The sequence below is a fragment of the Sebastes fasciatus genome, chromosome 5 (assembly GCF_043250625.1).
Source record: "Sebastes fasciatus isolate fSebFas1 chromosome 5, fSebFas1.pri, whole genome shotgun sequence".
In the NCBI taxonomy this organism is placed as follows: Eukaryota; Metazoa; Chordata; class Actinopteri; order Perciformes; family Sebastidae; genus Sebastes; species Sebastes fasciatus.
In genome coordinates, this window is record NC_133799.1 from 17373359 (window position 1) to 17391882 (window position 18524).

General features: G+C 40.5%; 2 protein-coding genes across 5 annotated transcripts in view; one reads left to right on the forward strand and one right to left on the reverse strand.

Moving 5' to 3' along the window:
* elavl4 (ELAV like neuron-specific RNA binding protein 4) overlaps positions 1-5080 on the reverse strand; it is a 98470-nt gene extending 93390 nt beyond the window's left edge. For 2 of the 4 annotated variants that reach the window (XM_074635411.1, XM_074635410.1), the window contains exons 1-2: positions 4362-5080; positions 3532-3672 (exon numbers count right to left, since the gene is read on the reverse strand). In XM_074635411.1, coding sequence (XP_074491512.1) covers positions 3532-3672; positions 4362-4409 — 189 coding nt within the window. In that variant the 5' untranslated portion in view covers positions 4410-5080. The remainder of the gene's footprint in view (positions 1-3531; positions 3673-4361) is intronic. The other 2 variants (XM_074635414.1, XM_074635412.1) reach the window with 2 other exon arrangements.
* Positions 5081-11096: 6016 nt separating this feature from the next.
* Positions 11097-18524, forward strand: part of agbl4 (AGBL carboxypeptidase 4) — a 323638-nt gene continuing 316210 nt past the window's right edge. Inside the window, exons 1-2 of the mRNA XM_074635409.1 lie at positions 11097-11243; positions 13131-13253. Coding sequence (XP_074491510.1) covers positions 11108-11243; positions 13131-13253 — 259 coding nt within the window. The 5' untranslated portion in view covers positions 11097-11107. The remainder of the gene's footprint in view (positions 11244-13130; positions 13254-18524) is intronic.

The window sequence follows — 18524 nt, forward strand, 5'->3', positions numbered from 1 at the left end:
CCTGCTCCATTCTGCAGTGATGGCTCCCAGCGGGACACAGGCTCAGCTGCTGATCTCTAGGCCCTCCCTGCAGTACTGGTGGCCAGCACACACACACACACACACACACACACGCACACACACACGCACACAGCTCTTCCAACAAATCGGAACCCTCCAGCCCCCCCTCCACCACCTCGCCGTGTCTCTCAGCCTTGCTATGTTCCCCGTAACTGACACACCACATGTGCTCATACCAAGTGCAAACATGACATGATGTACACACACACACACACACACACACACAAAAAGCTGCACAGCCTGTGTTCGTATGATGTTGCATGTAAATTCTATGACACGGTGCGGTCATAATCTGCTCCAGTCTGATATACGCTGTAGGGAAGATATGACTGAATAGCATGTCTTTATTTCTACCACCCTGAGCTAAAAAGCTTGACTGAACACAGCAGTACATCAAACCTCCGTGTTGTGAAGGCAGTTGAAAAGGATAAAATTATATACGTTATGTATTTTGGCCTTTTCTTGTTTGCACTTTTGAATCCCTAAGATTTTAATGTTTTTTTGGCAGCTTTCACTTTATGATTCATGTTCAAATATACCACATTTGTTTTTGTCCGTCCTGCCGTTGTACTTGTGGCCCTGTTGTTATAGTCGATGCTGTATTTTGCACATATCTCCATCTTTCTACGAGCGTCTTTTCTCCCCTCCGTGGCGTCGTTCAGCCTGCTGCACCTGTTTATGCCTCACTGTCGGCGGGTTGTGGAGCATAAATGAACTAATTTCCTGGATATGGAGAACACAGCAATCAAGGAAAGGGGAAGTGCAGCGCGCGGCAGATGGAAGGAGCTAATCATTGTTATGAAATAGAGATGACCTCTAACTATCTCCTGGCTGCTAATATACCGTAGCTACGCACGTTTGCCCCCCCCCCTCTCTCCTTTCTCCTTCTTCCTCCTTTTGCCTGTTTGTTGTTGTGTTGATGATGAACCTCTTCAGGCAGGTTTGAAACGCAACCCTCGTTTTTTTTTAAATGTTGAAACAGAAAAGATTGGAGTTGTCAAACAAAACCTAGTGTCACATCGAGAACGGCAGCTGCCTGCAGTGGGTAATCAGTGGAGCTTTCTACAAATTAACAGCATTCAGCTCTGAAGCACGGCGCACTGCAGGTTTTCAGATGTGGGCTTTTGAAAATTAGATCTCAGTGACTGAAATATGGACTAATTTGCAATTCAGTTTTTTGCTCACGTGTTCTTTTAGCTCTATCTGCTTTGTGTAAAGTGACATGGTCATGGTCATCCTACTGTAATGCTGTAAAGTGATACTGCGGATGCTCATTTTGAGAAAAATATCAGTCTAAATTTCATTAATTGCATGCCGATTCTCTCCTTCGTGTGTCTGCTGAGTTCAGAATTTAATTCTTTAAATGCTCTTTTAAACGTCCTACAGCTTGGAAGATGCACAATACACACACACAAAATGCTCTAAACAAACTGAACACGCAGTGTTGCTAGGGGAAGTACTGGTAAAGTTCGCTGCAGGCGTATAGTGTGTTGGAGGACGAAACCATTTAGCTATTTATTCATTTATCAAGATTAATTCAATGCAGTGGTGCATTGAATTGGATCTACACCATAGTGTCTTAACTTTGAATGGTAACATTATAAAACACAGTGAAATATTTACTCCCATTATTTTTATATACGGAGCGACGTTGTGCTGCAGTTATAGAATTGTATTTCCGTTTGATAAAGAAAAAAATGCGCTGCTGCTTTTGAGGCTTTACACACCAAAAGCCACCAGAATCTTCCAGCACATTTATCTAATGTATGCAAATGATTCTGGCTGTGCTTAATGAAGGCACCATTAATCACTATAACGATGGTCTTTTTTAACCAGGGTAATCATGCGCGTGCACACGTACACACATTTTCAAAGCATATGCGCTTGCACACACACTCACTCGCCCACAAACACACACACACACACACACACACACACACACACACACACACACACACACACACACACACACACACACACACACACACACACACACACACACACGCCTCATCACCAGCAACACATTGATGACAAAATAAACCGTTTTACCAGAAATGTAGCTACGTATGACGAGGACCTCACAAATTAATTTTGTCCATACTTTTTTTCCCCTCCTTACTTCATGTTGTTAAATTCAATGTAATTTACAGCTGGCCACCATGTTTCACCTGGGAATTGGCTGGTTAAGCAAACACCTCAAATTCAGTTATTCCGCCCAACACGATGCCGATAAGATGCATCAAAACACGTTAAACACGTCAATCATATTTATATAATAGATTCAGCTAATTAGTTCCACTGGTTTCAACAAATAATTCACGGCCCAGCAGCTTTATGCAAACAGCAGATAACACTGTTGTGAGTCAGTGGGAAACAGTCTTTTTTGTGCTGTATAGTAACAACAAAACACTGGACAGACGTCTTTGAACTCAAAGCAGAAAAACTGAAAAAAAAGGAAGCATTTTTTGAAGCCCAACTCCTAACGGAACGTTATTTCACCGCTTATCCTCGCCCGTGCATTTGCATACAGTTGACGGAAACCCCTGGGTACAGTCAGCAGCATGACAGTGGGTTATGAAGGCTTCCGGGAGGCTCTGGGGTGTGGATCTGAGCCAGTTTGAAGGGGAGCCGAACCAATGAAGAGCCCACAGCGGATTAGACACCCACAGCTTCATGTCGCTTTAATGCGGCGAGTCAGGGATTTTCTTACAACGCTTTTGCCTAAACGCTCAGGGTTTTTCTTGTGCCCCTTTTTCCTCTCTCTCTCTCTCTCTCGCTCCCTTCCTCTTGAAGTAATCTTCTCTATGTAAATGGCAGAGTAATGTTGCAAAATATCCCATCTATCTACAGCGCTCCTGCTTCCTCTGCTAATGTGACTTGTCAGATGTTAATTGCAATTGAATTGGATTGATGGTTATGATGAAATGTCGTTTGAAATCTGTCGTCTTCACACAAGCATGCATCTCCTAAGGGCGTCGAAAAAGGATGTCATATAAAGTTGAAAATGGTAGAATTGTAGGTGTACTGCTGGAGCCTATTCATTAATTTACTATGCATGATAATTCACCATCAAATACAAACATTAAATGCAAAAAATACCGCACAAATACTCACAAAACACAACAAACGTAAAATATATTAGTACCCACACAAACACACACTCGCACCTCAAATTCCCTCGATAACAGTCTGACTGGCAGAGGCTAAAGACAGAGTAGGCGTCCGTAATTGAACAAACATAACAATGTAAATATTTACTAATACTATCCATTGGGGATACAGGCAGAATCCCACAATTGGTTTGCTCTCTTTCTGCCCCTTTGCTCTTTTCCTCACACACACACACACAGATTCACACACTAACTAACTCTCTTTCTTTTCCCCCCCTTGTTACTTTTCTTGCTATTATGCTCGCCTGTTGTTCATTAAAGAGACGGATATATATATACAGCGGTCTGTCTATCCTCTTACCAGGGGTGACCTGTAGCCCATCTGGGCTGACGATGACAGGAGATCCCTGGGAAATAGCGACGAGTGCGTCTCGGGGACGGAGCCCACGCCACTGGCTGCTAGTCCCGAGAGCTGCCCGTACCTCGCCATCATCTTGAGATGCTGCTCACAGAACACACACGCTCATGCACGGACACAGGAGGAGAGGGGAGGAGAGAGAGAGAGAGAGAGAGAAAGAGAGAGAGAGAGAGAGAGAGAGGGAAGGGAAGGAGAACAGATAACAGCAGGTAGGAAGGACGGTGAGAATGGTAAAGGACAGAAGAGGGAGTGGGGAGGAGGGGAGGGGGGGGGGGGGGACATGAAGAAAGAGGAGGTAGAGGGGGATTACAGAACACTTTGCTCTCACACAAATGCATGTGTGAACACACATACACACTCACACTTACAGTACGTGCACATACAATTTTAGCCCCAGGTGGGCAATTTCACAAGCAAGCCCATGTTGGATGGGTTTGATAGCTACCTTGGTTTTGTTACAATAGAGGGATAGAAAGTCTAGGCACTACTAGCTCGCCATTTATTACTACAAGCCAGGATGAGTGTGTGAAGCGTAGCAGCCCCCTTTTTCCTCCGTACCGACTATCGTGCCGGGGAAATATAATAATAAACAGCTGCTGTTATCAATCATCCCCTCTGTTCTCTGGCTACGAGCGTACAGAAGTGACACACACACACACACACACACACACACACACACACACACGCGCAAGGACATACGATAACACACATGACAGAATGGTTGGCAGCAGACACACAGGTGAGGCGTGGAGAAAGAATCCAAATGTCTTTACCTCATTGCTCAACAAGGCGGCGTTGAGTGTTCGGCTTATTTCGAACATGTTCAGGTTTTTTTTTCTCGTTCTGTCCTTTTTTTAATTTTTCAGATTTCTCTTCAGTTCTTTTGGCTCCCCTTTTCTTTCTTCTCTACGGCAGGGAGTCAGTCCCGGGAACACAAAAAAAAAAAGAAAGAAAAAATGAAATCAATTGGAAAAAAAGAGGGGGATAAAAAAAAAAAATCCTCTTTAATTTTCTGATTTTGGAGCTGAGATTTTTCTATTTTTCTCTCTCTCTCGCTCTCTCTCTCTCCGCCTTGTCTGTTGATGCACCTCTGCTGGCTGTGGCTGTAGCGGTTTGTGTCCAGGGTCTCCACGCACGTCTAAGGAGTCAATATGCTGCTTCTTTTTTTTTCTTTTTTTTTTTTAAATCTCCCCAGAGTCAGCACATTAAAACAGGCAGTCAGGCAGTCGGTGGGTCGGTGGGTCGGTGGGTCGGGCTGGCGGGCTGGCTGGCTCCCTTATCTGTCCCCCGCACACTGGCTCACACAATACGCTCCTATCCTCACACTGCTCGCTAGCAGATTAGCCTGTCCCAAAACATAGCACTTAGTTTAAACTCCCCTCCCTTTTGCTCTCTCTCTCTCTCTCTCTCTCTCTCTCTCTGTATCACTCCCTCTGGCTCGCTTCTTCGCTCTCCCTCCCTTCCTCTCTCACTCCATCTCTCTCCTCCTATTGCTCACGCAGTGATGCAGCTACAGTTCACTGTGCTACCACAAGGTGGGAAGACTGTTCTAGCAACAGCGACACCATCGCCGCCACATCCCTTTCCTCTCCGTGCCACTCCTATCTTTTTAGATTCTCCTCTTTCTGTGTGTGTGTCTATAACACAAATGGTGAACGAGCACTTGCTCTCACTCCCTGACCATATCAAACCTACAGCCAGGGATCAGCGGCTTGCTTAGAGTGTGTGAGGACTAATAAATTGTGGGTTCAAGTGTGGGGGAAAAAGCACAATCAAAGACTTTTGGGAATAATTCAGCACTTCCTTGGAGGTGTTTTTTTGTGACAGGTGTAATGGAATGTAATAAAAGCCTGTACACTATCAAGAGACTTCTGGAAACGAATGGTACACCTCTCAGTAATAGGCAGCAGAAGGGGGAAAAAGTGAGGGCTGGGCTGATGTGAGCATCAAGGTCAGGTGGTTGTCCTTTTCCTCAGCAGGGTGTGGCACAGAGATGACGAAGCAGCTAGTCACAGGCATGGCAGGAGATCCCAACTACGGAACAAGTAAACAAGGAGGAAAAAAAAAAAAGATTAGGGAGACTCGTGCCAAGGATATGATTCACTACATTTTGGGTTTCAGTCGATAACACCTGAGAGATTTCAGAGTATGACTCACAGTGCACTGTGTCTGCATCTTAGGAGAAAATAAAGGAACACTAAATGTTTTTATGACAGAGTGATTGGGATCGTCTTCACTAATGCTAATCTTAGTGGTGTCTTGCTCTCCTTTCAGTGTGGCGGAGGAGTAATTCCCAGTGCTTTGAATGTGCTTTTTAGCTGTCTTGGATCAGAGCGGGGAGAGTGGCCAGTTAATAGCAGCCTATTGACACTGAACCATCTGTTTAGGTGGACACTGTCCAGCAGAGCAGAGAGGGGAGGGAGAGGAAGTGACAGATAAAGAGAGAAGAGAGGGCGACGATTAACGGATGAGAGAGAGAGGGGGTAACAGCAAGGTACAAAGCAGAGGAAGTGTTAGCAAACTGTTGGCTTTAACGGGTGTTTATGCAAAACAGGAAAATATGGAGAGAGAGACTCGCACTTATTGAGGACGTGGCATGTAATATTGTTTTGCATGTTTTAAATTAGCACGTTTTCTCTTTTTAGATTTTCGTCAGATATGTGAGAGTCTCATCGACGACATCGCTGGCACTGTTTTGCTATCTTGGCTTTTACTTCCCCTCCGAAGAAGGGCTGCTAGCCACATCCCCGTTCTGTAAAGCCCCGCGGTCTCTGGGGAGGGCTGGTCCGGCGGAGCCCTGGGGGGAGCTGTCAGTCGAATCATCCAGAGCGAGGGCTGATTCCTCAGTCAGCTGCCTCTCAAGCCTGCCTCTCTGACCAAGCCTCGCTCCCCTGAGACCCCTGATTGCTGTCACCATAGTGATTCTCTGTGTACTGCCGGCTGCTCTCTGCACACCCCCCCCCGCACCCCACCCCACCTCTCACAACCACCCGTCTCCAACTCGCTGCCACTTGTGCCCTGTGTTTTGATTTTTGCATGACTTCCTCCTTCATTGAAGATGGACTTCATGTGTGGAAGTCCTTAGCCACCACAGTAAAAAGGGTTTCCCTGTACTTGCTGGAATACAAATACAAAAACATAGATTTGCTCCCCCACACACTTACACACACACACACACACACACACACACACACACACACACACACACACACACACACACACACACACACTTGCACACATCGAGCTTCAGGCTGGAAACATAAACAAGATTTTTTTCTCTCTTTCTTTCAGTTATGGTTCTGAGCTACAAGCACTGACTTATTTGATCATTTCACAGCAGAAGAAAAAGTATCTTTCTGAAAGAATGAAAAGCAAAGGCTTAAAAATACCTTTGCTGTGCCAAAGCTACTGTTTCCCCAAAGGGTTTCTGACTGGATTGTGATGGTGCGATGCGTTCCTCCAGTCACTCGCCACCCACTCTGAAAATAGCCACAGTTTCGCTCTGTATTAAACCGTGACAGGGACGTCTACACGTGAAGCACATTCGTATGTTCAGGAATCATTAGAGGTCAAAAATGTTTTGATAAGCATGTAAAAATACACTCTCCTGAGAGATAATTAAAATTTGAGAGACCACGGTGTGGACCGCACTTTTCTTTCATGTTCTCCTGTTTTCCAGTGATGGATGTGTTCATTAAATCATCGCTGCACTTTGAAGAAATCATGACGAAGAAAACATACTATAAGCATGGGCAGAAAGTGGAGGGGTTATTGTTGAAAGTGTTGCTATTTTTTCTCCGTCTTCAAACATGTTTCACCGATATAGAATATGGAGCTTTAAAAGAAAAGGGAAGCCGTCAAGACAAAAACACTTTGCTGTGATAAACTCCTATACATCTTAACGTCATTAACGCACCGCTAAACTCTTAAGTTATGAAGTTCAAGTCTGACATTTTGCCCCAAGCTCTGACATGGGACGCCATGTATCGTTTAGCACATGGCAAGTCATCTATTACATCTAATTGTTTGTAATGAGTAGATTTAAATATATGTATTTTTAGAAAATGTCCCCTTAATTTCAGTGTCCCTTAGAGTGTGTAGCATGTAGGGGGATCTATTGGCAGAAATGGAATATAATATTTAAAGTTTTCTTTAGTGTATAATCACCTGAAAATAAGAATCGTTGTGTTTTTGTTGTCTTAGAATGAACCGTTTATATCTACATACAGAGCGGGTACTCCTCACAGAGCTGTATTTCTACAGTAGCCCATAACGGACAAACCAAACTCTGGCTCTAGATAGGGATACTCTTGTTTTTGTGTTTGCCACAGGCCACCGTAGCTCTCCTACATGCTTGGCACACGGGAGAAGTTTCAGTTGGTTGTGCAATCTCCAACCTGACTGCTAGATGTCGCCAAATCCTACACACCAGGCCAGGGGTCAGCAACCTTTACTATCAAGATTGTGATGAAGATAACACAGCCTATTAAGTCTAATTCAGTGAGGGTCCAAGTGCAAATGAGAGGCAGGACATTGAAGAAACATCTCAGGATATTTGGCTGGAAGCTGCTGCTGGCTTTTCAGCAAATGCAGTGAGCTTGTTCTGGAAATGTCTATCAATTACTTCTTGTTGTTGTTGAATCTGTCCACGCACTATTAAATGTTCTATTTTCCTCCGAGACTTTTCCTTTTTGGGATTCGAAATCCATAGCTAGCCTGTGGAACTATTGAGGTTCGGCAAAATTAGAGGATAAGGCACCAGGCCGTAGACGTACATTTAGATTGACTGAAATGATTTTTTTTTACTCGGTTTATAGGCTACAGATTTGTACAATGGGAGAATGTAAGAATCACCGTAGATCTACAACAGTGATAAATGTTAAAAAATAACCGTTATTCATTTCCATTAATTAAAAAAAAAAAATCCACATCGAGCCACTGGAGAGGGGCTAAAGAGCTGCATGTGGCTCCAGAGCTGCAGGTTGCTGACCTCTGAGACAGTAAAAATAGCCCTATCTCACAGATCATCTCATGTTGTGTATTTTCAATTATAACTGTAATTGCAAATAATGTTCTCACACAAATGCTGTCCTTCACAAGCCAACAACCACAACAAAAAATGTGAGTTTCAGCCATAAGATCAGGTTAAAAACAGTATCTCAAGTGCCAGGATCTTTCGGTAAATTCAACTACTCTTATGCAGCCTCTCTATTTGATAAGAGCTGAGAAACAAGGGAAACATGTAGCGTATCTAATTCATTCTTCTCATGCTCCGTAATTCAATTTCAATCTCTCCTCTTGAAAAATGAATGATTGTACCACCATAGAGCTCTTTAATTGGCGTAGTGTTCAAGGAATGACATAGCACGGAGGACAGCTATTCAATTTTCAATTTTAACGAAATATTACACAGCAGCTCCGTATTCTCTTCCTGTCATCTGAGAAATAATCAGTCCGACCTATCTACTCAGCGGCCTGTTGATGCTTGCCATCAAATACAGATCACACACAGAGAGAAAAATCATTGCACTCTCCCTGGTCTTATTCATTTGGTCCTGTTACACACAGCTTATAACCTGAAAATTAGCAGCAGCCTGGATGCCTCTTGCTCCAGGAGCTGTGCGACTGCTCATTTGATGTACTTAATCAGGTGCAGCCTTTGTAATGGGAAAGGAATAGGGCCAGGCTTGATTGGCCTTGATGACATCTATGCTCCAATTGTCTAGAAAACCTCCAGCTTTAATCAATCTGCAGGATAATTCAGAATCTCTGGCTGCTGCCTGCGATGATTGGCTTTCTTCTCTGAAAAATACCATTAAAAATGCAGGTATGGTTGTAATAAAACTGAGGTGTGTGCAATATGCTGATTACAGTTTAGAGGCAGTGTAATGGGAATCGTTGCTAGTTTAGTGTTGCATGCTGAATGTGAATGTTGTAAGTATACTATGTTTCACACTGGTGTATGAATCATAATAAGAATATTATTATAACTGTTAATTCTGTACATTTTGGGAATGTTGGTGTGTGGTTTTCAGACAGATACAAAATCTGAATTATATCTTTAAGACTTAAGTTTTCCTGAGCAACACTGACAGCTTGAGGACTTAGTGTAACCGGTGGACTTCTGCGTTATGTTGGTCAGATAGTTAAGACCCCGTGATGTCATTATGGTTGGCCTCTGTTTATTCTGGTAAACACATAGGGAAACAGAGCCTCGATGTTAAATCTACTGCCCACTCAAGCTCCTATATACCCACGGGGATAATTGTACAAAAAGGGCGAGCGCCGTGGCAAAATATTAACCATGGAATATATACAGTAAAACATACCTGATAAACACATAGGGAAACAGGACCTCCATGTTAAATCTACTGCCCGCTTCAGCTCCTACACACAAGAATACAGTATACAAGAAGTCAGCTTAGTCTGCCGTAACTTTAAGCTAGCAGCATTTAAAAAACAACAATGAAACAACTATTTTTAAATGCCAGTTTGTTGAAATCAATATATTGCCAGGTTGGGCTAGACATTATAACATTGTAGGACATTGTAAAAAAAACAATACTAGAAATAATAGGATGGATTTAGGATAATAAATGAGCCAAAATAAATTATACTCAAAGGATAATTGTACAATAGGGGGAGAAGGGAAGGGGCAAAGGGATTTATAGTAGGGACCACAGAAGAAGAAGTGAAGGAGGAGGAACTTCTTCTTTACATATCCTGGAGTTTGGAGGTCTATGGAAGTTTTTATTGGACTTTATTAGTTAGTTAATCCACAGAAGACATTCCACTAATGTGTACCACGATTTCCAAATATATCACTATCCACAAACATGTATTTTTTGTATTTGTGTAGTGTTGTGTAAAGTCACATCCACAAAAATAAAGGGCGATTTGCAAATACGTATTTTAAGATTTACATGTAAAGTGATATCTACACATTTGTACATCTATTTCTACACGTGGAATGATATTTGCGCATTTGCAGATGGCTTCCTGTGGATTTATGGGCCACATGACATTCGTAACTTTCCTCCTGTTTGTTTACGTAATCATGGTAGATTTTTTGTGAATTGTCTTCTGTGGATTACAACTATTATCTCAGATCTGCTGCGGTACCAATCGGACAAAAGTCTGTAAACAAACAGGAGGAAAGTTACAAATGTCATGTGGCCCACAAATCCACAGGAAGCGATCTGCAAATGTGCAAATATCATTCCACGTGTAGAATTTCCATACAGGTCCTTCCAGTCAAAATAAACTGTAACCAGATCAATTTTGTGTAATTATAACAACCAGAGAACAAAATGTACATAATACATACCCTGTTACATTAGCACTACACAAAACGACTCTGATCATCATTTTTTTTTTTTTTTTGTGATGAAGATCAGAAATCGTCTATGTCAAAACAATATCTTCTGTTATTACTCTGGTATATAATTCAACAACTGAACTTGGCTCAGCTTACTTCTAAACACTGCATATGCCCTGTGTGTTTTCTGCATCCCTACTGATGGAGATGACAGCGCCTCCTCCTCCTCCTCTCCTCCTCCTCTCCGTTGCCGTGGCAACACACATGGAGCGTCGGCTGCTGTGTACCAGAATGGAGAGGAAGATGGAGGAGAGCACTGTTAGAGACGTCGAGACTGGTGTGTAAATACGAGCCCTTACCTGACTTCTTCTTCTTCATTGCTATACAAAGCAGAAGGACGCGGGGTGACGCCCAGTGTGTGTGACGATAGCTGCATGTTACGGGCTCGCTCCGTGCCTTTATATTGAAGGGTGCTAACCTGCTAGCTAGCAGGTGCAAGGATGTAAACAAGACAAGAGTCATGTCACCAGCAGCTCGTTGTGAGCTAACGTTGCTGCTACAGACCGTTAACCAACCATATAACAATAAATACTTAATAAAACTGCTGGCATGTTAACGTTAACCACCTGGCTTCGTTAGAGCACGAGGTAGTGCAGGTGTGTTGGCTATATGAGTGTGTGCTAGCTAGCCTTAGCTCCTCTACTGAACTGCTATGTACAGTAGGTACTACTGTCATGTTGCAACGTTACCCTCCTAAATTAAAGACATAATGCATGAATAAATGGCAACAAAAGGTACATTTATAGATAAATACATAACAGACTTTGACCAAAAATAAATGGAAATATTTTTAAAACTAATAATACTCATACTGGACAGAATCTATGATGTTTTTCTGTTGCTGCATAATATTTATTTATAGATACAGATAGCTTTATTTATCCCTGAAAGGCAATTCAGTTTCTGCAGTCCACCGAGACATATACACATTCATACTGCACAATCATCAATGACAGAGGGAACACAGTAGGTGGCATATGGAGGTGCAAGATCAATAAAAGTACAAGAATAAAAAAATATTTGCAATAAAAACAATAAATACAAGAATAAATTACAAGACGAGATAAAATAATAAAGGAATAAATAGAATAAAGTACCAAGAGTATTGCACATTGCAAATTACATTCCAGGACCTAATTGCAAACATGGACAACCATTATATGGTTAGTGCAAAATGTGAGTGTTACACTGAATAGAATGGGACCGTAATTAATTGTATTAATTACACCTGTGTTTGATCACCTGTCAACATGGCTGCTGTGAAAAGGGCTTATTGGGTATGGTATGTTGCAATGTTTCTACTCAATTGCATTGAGTGTCGATATTTGGTGGTAAAAGACAGATTACAAAGAGACCAAATAAGATAAAAGAAAAGAAAAGCACAAATACGTAAACAATTCAAATGCATAAAATGTAAACATAATTTAAATATATAATATTAAACAATATCACAGGCCAATCCAAAAGATAATATTGCCACATTTGTGCACTACTACCAGTTCAAGGTAATGTCACCAAGTGTTAAAACAAAGAGAAATTATTTTAAACCCTGTTGAAATGTATTGGCCTGTAATAATATATACTACACTATAACTATACTATACTATATATATTAACTATAACTTTAACTACAGTTATACAAAAAGAAGAATAGTAAGAAAATAAAATGTACTTTTACTTCTTTTATTATATAAAAACAACGAACAAAGCCAGACATTTATATTGTCTTTATTTTTGTGCTCCAAACACAAAAATAAAAATCTCTTTCATCCTTCATGTGCTTTATTTATTTGTGTCACTCCATTTTGCAATGCAGATCAACTGTTTTGTTTATAGTTTAAAGTTGACAAAAGTCACTATTACAAAGATGTCACATATACATCACTATTTCTAAGGAGCGACATTTTACTTTAAAATATTTTGTATCTTTTTATCTTGTCATTTTTACCCATAATTTGGGTTTAGCAGTGACATAACTTTGTGCATGACAGCTTAGCTATGTTTTCACTTTAAGGTCAGCATTCTGTGTGAGAGTCTCATTTATTGATCTGCAAGCTGGGCTTACATCTTTTAAAATGAAGTTAGAAAAAGCTTAACACACATTGTTAACACATTTTTACACAACACCTTTTCCTTAATCCTTCATATTGTACTTGTTTTTCAGGCAGTGAAGCTGGAGGAGAGGATGCGTTGGTAGGGAATGTGAACAAACTGACGGTGAGCCCACCAGGTTACTCAGGAGCTCCGCGGAAAGGACATCTGGTTTTTGATGCTTGCTTTGAGAGTGGTGAGTAGTACATTTGAGAAACGGCACGTCAGTAAAAAAAAAAAAAAAAAGGTGGGAGTTAAAGTGTTAATCCATGAAATGTTTTATATTGTTCTTTTCATGTTGGTGACATCCTAATTTGGTTTTGTGTGTCACTGCTATGGCCACTGGAGACTGCAAATAATTACAAGCTCCAGTGCAAGATTCGGTATGGGCCCTCCCTCATGCCAAGACATTAAACACACACACACTAAAGAGGTGAATATTTTACACACAGTATGTTGGATATTATAGATCAGGCTGCTTCTTCTCAGTCATGAAATAAAATCACATTGAAATAAATAACGCCGTCCTGACCGACGGTGCCGTTGTGGAAGCGTAGCACCCACCTTCCGGGTTCCCCCCCAGATTAACACTGTTAGATCTGTCACCACTGTTGCCTTTGTTTTCACTATTAGCGCTGTTAGCACCGCCGGGCTCAGCCATCACCATGTAGAGAGCTGTGGCGTGCAGAGGCAATAGAAATGCTCCCAATCTCACATTTAGCACTTTTAACAAACCTTTAACATAACTATAAATGTTCCTGTGCATGTTTGAAAACCTGGAAAAACTTGGAAAATGACAATATTGGCCAAAATGTCCTAGAAAAGATTGAGCTACTCTCGGAAAGCTTTTAATGTGCAACATCATTAAGATCAGTTTATTATATACAGTATATAGCTTTTATTGTGCATGTAGGACATGTGACGTATTTGACTCAACTGCAAATAGACCCAAAAAGTGGTTCCATGTCCCTTCCAACGCAAATAAGGCTGATACCTTTTCAGTCAGACACATACTTACATATTTTCACACATCACTCCAGCCTAAAGTTTCAACCAAACACCTCCAGCTTGTTCAAAATACTGCAGCTTCTAAGATTTTCATTACATGTAGATCAAATGCATTTGACCGCAGTACACAAATTCTATCCTTTGCATTGCCTATTTCTACTAGAGCTGACATTAAGTTTCATCTTTTGAATTTTAAATCTTTGCATGGTTTAGCACCATCTTATTTATCCAACCTTCTCAGGCTTTATGTTCCAGCCCACAAGCTTTGTTCATTAGTTGTGGCGTATTCATGTAGTATGACAATAAACAAGCAATCAGTTGGAAGTAGAGGTTCAATTCTCACACCATGCTTCGTATCTTTGACATGCTTTCCCACTTTCGCAGCCATTTCCATTATCATTTTTTAATCAAGATATAAGCCCCAACCAATGCTACTACCACTACTAGTACTACTACTATTACTACTACAATAGCTTCATTTACAGTCTGTATTACCTTTAAAAGAAGAAAGTGCTTTATATTGAAAGAAAACAATGAAAGCCAATATGACAATTAGACTATTTCAGGGTTTGGGTACAAAAGCAAAAGGCATTTTCAACATACAGTATATATTTGTTGAGAGACGAGATTTCGGATATAGCAACTAACTGTGAGTCTGTGTATCCGAGAGCTCTATCAAGACATACCTTGGCAGCAGTATAATCAGGTAGTTCATATAAAGATTTATAGACAAGTGCGAGGCTCTTAAAATCTTTATTATGAATAACTAGAACTCAGCGCAGGGAGTAGGTGTTGTTTGAGCTATTTTCTTGCAGTGGCCTCCTACCTCTATTCTTCCTGTACTATGGCCAGCGTGGTTAAAAAGAGAAATATGTTAAGTATACTTGAAAGGGTGAGCTACCTGTAACCTTGTCCATCTCTTTTGTTGGAGCTAGGAATACAGTAAGATGAAGTTAATATGCTCTAGTGTTATTTGTTAACGGCCTTCGGTCGACAGCTGAATGGCACAACAATGAAAATAAAGAACTTTCTCACCACTGACAAGGTCAGTTGGTTAGAGGCACACATGGGAACACACTCAAGCACACAAGTAGGCGAAGTAAATCAGAGAATCAGTCGGTCTCTCTTGGACAGAATCTCTGTTTGGAGATTAGGTTCAGATGGCACTCAGATTTCATATTTTCGCAGACAGACTGAGATGAACTTTAACTTCACCCTGTTTACTTTCTGATGTCTGGCCTTGGTGTCGTTGTCAAAGTTGTTCTCCAAAGTTGACTTTAATTATTATGTTGTCTTTGAACACTTGTTTTTTCAGAGAGTTAGAGAATGCGAATAAGTTCAGTTGTCACATGTCCTAGCCCTACTACTAATTCATAAGAGTAAAGTGAATCTTGTATGGGCATATAAAGGGATAAATAAGGAAATAGGGAACCTAATCCACAGTTTTGTACACAGTAGACAAGAGTCAAATGAAGGTGAGTGCATAAATATAGCACCGCAGCGTAAAGATCTAAATATGTAACATTAGGAGGATTGTGCTGCGATATCAGTGTAGCGATTGCCCTTTTTATAAATTTGCCTTTTTTCCCAGATGACATGGCCAGAGGAGCTCAGACATTGATTAATGGCCGCTGAGCTTCCACACTGAGATCGGCTAACATACCAGTGTCTCTGGCTCCGGATGTATCTCCTGAATGATTTATGGAATTGATATTAATCTCTTTCCAGTAAATGCATTACTAAAGTTAGAATGGGGGATGAATTGATGTTTGCCAGCTAATGTCAAATGAATGCCCTGTTGCTGTTTCATTTAAGCATTACTGATTTTGTCCGCCTTACTTTAAAGTGAGCCTCGGTATTAGTTTATGATAGTTCTTTCACAGTAAATACTCTTAAGTGTATGCCTGGATAACTTGTACCAAGGAGTTATTATCTTCTGATTTCTAAGTATTGCAAACCTGTTCATTGAGGTTATTCCTTCTTAAAGGTGCTCAACATGATATCCAGAGCATTTATGCATCAAACAACTATTAGATATGTAAAGATAGAGGAGTAATGGCTACCTGAGCAGATAATGAGGTCACTCTCACTCTGTGTGTGTTGTAATCCGAGCTTCTCCGTGCTTTGTTGACATAGCAGCTGTTGCCATGTTGAGAGCTGTGTTGAGGCAATAGAAATGCTCCCAATCTCACATTGCCACCTTCAAAATGATGCTTCTCCCATTATCTATATAAACTCACACACCCTCTGTGGCCTTTAAAAGTGGCTGTAAAAAGATTTCTTCGTCCAGTGGTGGCAAGTTTTAGTCATCATTTTACCATAGTATGATTAAATCAGCTTTGACGTTTTCGTTTTGAGGGAAACGACTTGTAGCAGATTACGTTTGTTTTTGAGGTATTTGTGATACGTTAATGTAGTGATAGTAGGGAGGAGGACGGGGTGTTGGATGGGTCAAACAAACACAGGACTTTTAACCAGGAGATCGCTGTCCGTGTCCCGTGTGAAACTAAAAGTCAACGTTCACTAGTTTTAATTACGTCTGTTACTTAATAACGCAAAATCATTGTCATTTTAAGCCGAACCATGATGTTGTTTTTTACTAAACCTAACACAAGTAGTTTTGTTGCCTAAACCTAGCGAAGAAGGTTTGTTGCGTTTGTTTTGTTTCAGTTTACAACATTAACCAAATGTTTAAAACGGTATAAAACAGCGACCGCTATCATGGAGCAAATACGTTTCCCTCGGAACATAATTGAGAATGCATATTAGTTGTATGGAAATGTAATTTTGTAGGACACAGGGTTGGAGTAAATACACTACTTCTGTAAAACACACTGAATGTTATCTTTTAAGGTAAATATGTCATATTATGTAACATATTTAATTGACATTTAATGAAATAGAAAGCTGAAATTCTTACTAGAAAATGCATTGGGGTCTTAACCCCACAATTATTTAAAAAAAAAACACTAATTTATCAGTGAAATAAGTAATGGTGGCGTAATATAAACAGCACCTGTGTTTTCATTCACTACTGATTTCCCTTAAGCACAGACGCTGAGTTACATTGTATAACTCAAACAAACTTGACTTGGCTTGACATTGGTGAAACTGTGGACTTGGTCTTTTTTTGTAGCTATAAACATTTTCATTTTCATTTATAGTTATTTTTTAATATGGTGAAACTTTAATGTTATATATAATAGTCCAATGTTGGTAGAATAAATGTGTTTTTTAATCAGCCGAGTGTTTATATTTGAAGATCTACTTATTCATATAATATCTGAACTTTTTAAACAACATAAGATTTCAAGGTTCATCTAACCAGGAGCATGCCATTTTGTTTTTACAGTCGATTTAGTGCCCATATTCAGACTTGAGTGTGCATACCTGAAGTATCAGTAAGGCTTATAAAATGAGCTGCAGTTTTTAATAAATTCAGTCTGATATGTGTGATACCAATGACAGGAAGGAAATTGGAGACTAGTGTGTTAGTTCCCGTCTCTTGTATTGCATGTTAGACGGGCATGTAGATTTCTCAAAGCTACTGAAATGGTCTTTCATGACAGTCTATGTCTATTTTACTCCTCTCAAACCAGATTGCATGGCGGAAACACGGTATTTCAAGCGGACGTTTTCATTTGAAATTTATGCAGACCTATAACTCATTGAGGTTTGTGCCCCGCTTTTTTTCCCTTCCTTTGGTCGACAGCTATCTGCATCCCATGTACATTTTCATAAAGCACAGATTTTATTTTGTTGCATTAGTATAGCGCAGAATAAAATCTAATTGGTTTATTAAAATAGACACTGGTTATGTAAGCTGTTTGCCAAAGGTATAACACCTCATTTACATTTAGATGAGGCTTAATTCATTTTGTTGTCAGCCCTATGCTGATCAAGTCAGTGATGGCCCTCAGATTTACATACAGTAGGTGTCTCAGCCAACAGGTCCTCTGACACTGCATTATTCTAAACCATTAAAAGCCTTTTCACATTTCTGCTTAAAGATAACATACAGTATGATGATGACCCCGACTATGCAGTGTTTGGTACAGTAGAACTTCAACATTATGACTATTTTCTTAAGTCATTGCAAACCTTACTTATTGCTTTGGTTGACTGTGTAAAGAGCAATATGCAAATGCTCATTAAACCCCCATATGCAAATAGAGTTTTACTTGTTGAGATCATCTTTTTATGCTACTTAGGACAATGCAAAATCATGGTAGAGAATAGAAGATGTTGTTAATCTGTAAACATTAAGTCTTGGCCCATTGTTGTGTATTGTGTCAAGAGGCAGAGATTCATGAAAGTGATAAGAGAAGCCTAATTGTTTTTTAGAGTGAAATCCAAATGACATTCTTATCTTGTCTCGTCACATTTGTTTCGTCACAGACTCCAACTGTTGACATTTTCAGCTAAGTCCCAAATTCTTTTGTGGGTTGATCCTCACAAT